Source organism: Strix aluco, chromosome 7, assembly GCF_031877795.1.
Source record: "Strix aluco isolate bStrAlu1 chromosome 7, bStrAlu1.hap1, whole genome shotgun sequence".
NCBI classification, from domain to species: domain Eukaryota; kingdom Metazoa; phylum Chordata; class Aves; order Strigiformes; family Strigidae; genus Strix; species Strix aluco.
In genome coordinates, this window is record NC_133937.1 from 40,310,821 (window position 1) to 40,315,930 (window position 5,110).

The following is a 5,110-nucleotide window of genomic DNA, read 5'->3' on the forward strand; positions in this document are numbered from 1 at the left end:
TCTCTGGTATCTGATTTCCAGAACGCGGTGAATTATTCGCCGTTCTCACCTTCCTCCCCACCAACCCCCTTCGGAGAAAAAAAAAAAAAAAAAAAAAAATTAAAAAAATAGTGAAATGTCTCTCCGGGAGAAAAATTTTTTTGAAAAAAGTTGATTAAATCCAAAGCTTTCTGTCTTTAATTGCTGTGGCGCAATGCTGATAACACGTAGTTATCATCGCGAAAGTTGACCAAGACAGGTTAAATAATTTAATAAGGAACTGCTTGTAATTATGTTATTTACAAGGTATGACAGAGGTTTGAGGAAGAACCAGAAGCTGATCTCAGGGAAATGGACGGGTTTGGGTGACCCCTGGAGCACGGAGTTTGAATTATGGAGATGGGGGGCCGAGAGGTGAATATGGACTAGAGGAGAACAAGATGACTTTTCACCTCGGCACATTTCACTTTTAAATCCAAATAAACGTCTCGCGTTACTCGATGGTCGCATTCGAAAAGAAAAGGACTAATCACGGCCAGTTTCGGAGAGCCTAAGGAAAGGGGCTGCCCCCTGCTCACCCGGGAAAAATATCGCCAAAAAAAAAAAAAAAGTTACAAAGGGGAAAAAGTGCGTTTAAAAATAAATCTGGGCAACTTGATGTTGGGCTTTTTTTTTTTTTTTTTTTGCTTTTCCTCTCTCCCTTGCTAAATTAATTATATCAAACATCTGTTCACATGACGTTGTACTTAATGCCACAGACACTATTTAACGATGCCAACGCTTCCTCGAACAGCAACAACACACCTTTTTTAAATATCCTCCAGCAATACGCAGCCGAATTGCTCGCTCAGGTAAATGAATAGTAGGGGCGGTCTACCGGTCTAACACCCCCCCCTGCCCCCCCGAGCGAGGGCGAAATCCAAACTTAGTAACTTGCGTGTTAGGAAAAAGCGTAAAGTTTCTCACCTGTTTGGTCATGGAGTCTATGAGGCGAACGTACAGGTCCTGCTCCGTCCTGACTCCTGGGGGGGGAAAGCGGAGACAAATTCCGGTCAGGATTTCAGTAGCGAACCACCCCAATTACATAATGAAAGCATGAGGTCAGGCAATTAACTGCAAGGGCCAGGGATCGGCACTCGCGCCGGGCTTGAAAATAAAATAATAATAATAATAGTAGTAGTAATAATAATAAATAATAATAGTAATAATAATAATAATGAAAATAAGGAGGGGAGGAAAAAAAAAAAAAACAGAAATCACCGGTGTCACCAGTGACAGCCGTTCCCGTCCCCTCCCGAGCCCGGCGCCTGGGGGCCGTGCCCCACAGCCCCCCCCGGCCCCCCGCCAGCCCGGCGGCGGGGTGGGCGCTGGGACGCGCAAACACCGCGTGTGTGTGTGTTTGTCCCCCCCCGCCGGGCTTTTCTCACGCGTGGGGAGCCCGCTCCGCCCGGGCCGGGGCCCCGCTCTGCCTGCTCCCTGCGCTCACCCCGTCCCGAGAATTACCACTAATTCGTAAAACTTGGGGGGGGGGGGGGGGGGGGACAAAAAAAAAAAAAGTCCCTTGAAAGTGATGTTCTGCCGGAGCAGCTATCGATCCCCTTTTTTTACTTTCCACTTCAAGACCAACCGGTTAATCATGTGAAGTACCATTGACTTATTGATCGTTTATGTTTTGTTTTCCTTATATGCCAAGGAAAGAGCCGTGTTTACACGCGTGTAATTTTAATCTCAAAATCTTTATATCCTTTTCCAAAAGGCCTTGAAAAAGAAAGTAAGACTTTTCTGCGGTACACGCCCGTTCAAAAATGAGGTAGCGACAACTTACCGTTGCTATACAATAACTGAAGTTTATAATGAATTCCATTGTTAGTTTTTTCATTGTTTGGCTCCTGCAAGCAACGATAAATAATTACATTTAGCATGAAAAATATCTCCCTCCTCCTGACGCACATTTTTCTCGTCCCTGAAGCGGCTCGGGATTAACAGTTTGCAGAAATTCAGCCCACGGTCACTTTTGTGGAGCGCTGATGATGTCATTATCTGGGTGCAAATATGTCATGTTTAGCCGTTTTCCCGGCGTTAAAATAAGTCGGGGACGCGGCCCTAAGTTTCGAAACCCGGGATTTTTGTTTGGAGCGGCCGGAATAACGGGGCGACCCGCACGTGGTCCGGGTGCCCCCGGAGCACCGTTAGTCGGGAATTATCTGTGATCGGTGAAATCACGCTGAAACATGGGGATTTATTAAAAAAAAAAAAATAATCATAATAAAAAAATAAGATAACAGGCAGACTTACTTTCTCTTTTTCCACAAAGTCCACAAAAGCTGTTCTCTCAATCTCCACTGGCTGCCCCTGCCTGTCGTACAGAGCTAAGACGAAGTGGAAAAAATTGGATTTTCTGAGATTGGAAGGCGGCTGTTTCTCGAAATGTGCCCGAGCCAGCCCCACGCCGCTGCGGGAGAAAACAAGACAAGGCGTGGGTGAGAAGCGGCCGAGGGGCGCGCAGGCTCCGCGGCCGCGGGGGGGATGCGGGGAGCGCGGAGCGGAGCGGAGCGGGGAGGCTGTAACTGATACGGGGCGGGCGGGGGGGGGGGTGTGGGGGGGGGATTTACGGCCGGGATGAGAAATACAGGAGGAGAAAACCGCCGGGAGAGGATTTGGCAGACGTACCTTTGGGCGGCCGTGTTCGCATCCACTACCCCAGCGGTGTGCATCCAGGAGCGGACAGGATTCATCCCGCTGCCCAGCGGCTCTTCTTTCATGGTCGTCCCACCTCTTGGTATATTTTCCTGAATCCCAAACATTAAAACAAATTTGGGCAAAACCAGCTCCTAACCAAAAGGGGTTAAAACTGAGGGAAATGTCAGCTACAGGGTGGGTTGGTTGTTGCTTGATTTTCTCTCTCTCTCCTTGGCGACTGGAATATAAGAGATGACTTTACTCCCTGTGATCAGTAGGAGAAAAGCCCAGTTCAAGTCTTGCTTCCTTCTTCAATCTGTCCTGTATTGGCACGACATAAACAATTTACTGAGTACTTCTGTGCAGCGAGTTGGATGGCGTTCCAGTTTGGTGGTTTAAAAAAAAAAAAAAAAAAAAGGGGAAAAAAAAAAAGAAAGAAAAAGTGTAACTGCAGCCGGCGACACTGCGAGGTTGCGCTTTTTTTTTTTTTTTTTTGGGGGGGGGAAGGGGGGTAAAAGAATAAATATTTTTGTTGTTGTTTTGCAGACGCGCTCAACGTGGTGTCATCCTAGTAAAACCGCCTCGGAAAAAAAAAAAAAGCTTCAGGACACTGCTGAATCGACCACTTTCTGGCAAGGCTCTCCTGCTCCAAAAGACAAATAAACGGGGGGGGAGAAGAAGAGGAGGAAAAAAAAAAAAAAAAAAAAAAAAGAAGGGAAAAAAAAAAAAACCCACGCTGATTACCGCGGAGGTGTTCCCGGGCACACGGGAGAACGGGGCGCGGGCCCGTGGCGTCTCACGGAATGGACGGAGGCGCGCAGAGCCCGGCCCTCCCTCCCCGAGGAGCGCGCCCTTCCCCGGGAGCCGGGCCCCCGCCGCCGCGGGAGAGGTGGCGTCACTGGTGACGTGGACGGGGGCGGGCTCAGAGCCATATACGGAGCGGGGGGTTCAGGAGCTCGTCGCCGCGCTCCTGCCCGGCCCCGGGTCGTCCCCACCCCCCCACACCCCCCCCCACCCCCCCACACCTCGCAGGACCCCGGGCAGGAACGCGCCGTCGAGCTCCCCAATATCTTCTTGAAAGTGGCTCCGAGGGTGACACCCCCCCACACCCCCCCCACCCCGCGCGTGGGCCGCAGGGCAGGGTGCTGTGACCCCCGGGGGGGGGGCTTGGGGTAGGGGAGGAGAGGTTGGGGCTGGACAAAGGGCGGCGTGAGGCTGCACCCCCTCCGCCATCCCCTATAGATCCAGGCAGGCGCGTAAAGGTAGGGACTGGAAGGCTTCATAGCACAGAGAGCTATATGTCCGCCTTGCCCATATAGATCTATACATACCCGCCTCGAGTGACGAGCCTTTTCCGCCCAGTGTGGGTTAGGACTTCCTTTTTTTTTATTTTTAAAAATTTTTAATTTTTTTTTTTTTTTTTTTTTGGTGACTGCCCAGGTCCGTGCGTTAATACTGTAATTAATCGGTGAAAATCAAAGTCCGACTTGTCTGATCAGGACACACACACACCCCCACCCCCACCCCCGATCCTTTCTCCAAGGGGTGAGGGGGGGGGGGGAAAAAAAAAAAAAAAAAAAAAAAAAGATGTGTTAGAAAGCAATCTATTTTGCTGGTGTTGGGGGTTAATGACTATTGCCAAAGATAAGTGAATTATCAAAGCTGTTGCTCTACCCGATCTCAAAATCCATTACATTGCTGGCCGTCTAATTAAATACGTAAGTATAATAAAATCATATTTTATGACTATTTGAGGGTAATGAGATTAGTCTTTAGAAGCGATCGCCACATATTAAAGATGCCACTGTCTATAGAATGTTAATAACCTTAAATCAAAGTGTATGGAAACTATTCATGATAAATTAAAAGAAAATTCCTGTATTCATAATCAGCCCGGAGCTTTTGAGGTACAGTAGAGCAGATTACAAAACCAAACACTTTTATCGCGGAGGGACCAGCGAACCAAAGTTCCCAAATAATGGGGTGGAAATGGCATTTTGGTGGCGCGGACACATTTCGGGACTTGGGGCGGGCGCCGGGGGCTGGGGGGTGCCGCTCCCCCCCAGCACGTCAAATCCGCCCTCCGAAAAATAAGGTAAAACTGCCCAAGAACGCTGTAATTGTACCAGATTTCCGAAAATGCCCAGAACAATGCCGAAGTTGGTCCTTCCCTCTGCTAACGAAAGCGTAATGCTTAAAATCATTTACAGTATCTTTAATTCAGATTACACGCGCCAAGGCGATTTAAATCTGATTACCAAATTAGAAGGTTTTAAAACAAATCCTTTTAAATCTGATACTGTTGACTAAGGAGGTTAAAAAAAAAAAAAAAAAAAAAAAGTTCCATAAGCCCATCACATAAGGTAACGATCCTGCCCCAGAAAGAAAGGGAGTTTTAAACCTTTTTGACAACAAATGCAGCTGCCCCACTATTTTGGACGATATTAAGCGA

At 48.2% G+C, this 5,110-nt stretch overlaps 1 protein-coding gene across 8 annotated transcripts in view; it reads right to left on the reverse strand.

Moving 5' to 3' along the window:
• The window catches only part of EBF3 (EBF transcription factor 3), a 121,296-nt gene extending 116,815 nt beyond the window's left edge, over positions 1 to 4,481 (reverse strand). For 7 of the 8 annotated variants that reach the window (XM_074831544.1, XM_074831541.1, XM_074831538.1 and 4 more), the window contains exons 1-4: positions 2,650 to 4,481; positions 2,275 to 2,431; positions 1,805 to 1,868; positions 946 to 1,001 (exon numbers count right to left, since the gene is read on the reverse strand). In XM_074831544.1, coding sequence (XP_074687645.1) covers positions 946 to 1,001; positions 1,805 to 1,868; positions 2,275 to 2,431; positions 2,650 to 2,783 — 411 coding nt within the window. In that variant the 5' untranslated portion in view covers positions 2,784 to 4,481. The remainder of the gene's footprint in view (positions 1 to 945; positions 1,002 to 1,804; positions 1,869 to 2,274; positions 2,432 to 2,649) is intronic. The other variant, XM_074831543.1, reaches the window with a different exon arrangement.
• Positions 4,482 to 5,110: the final 629 nt, after the last annotated feature.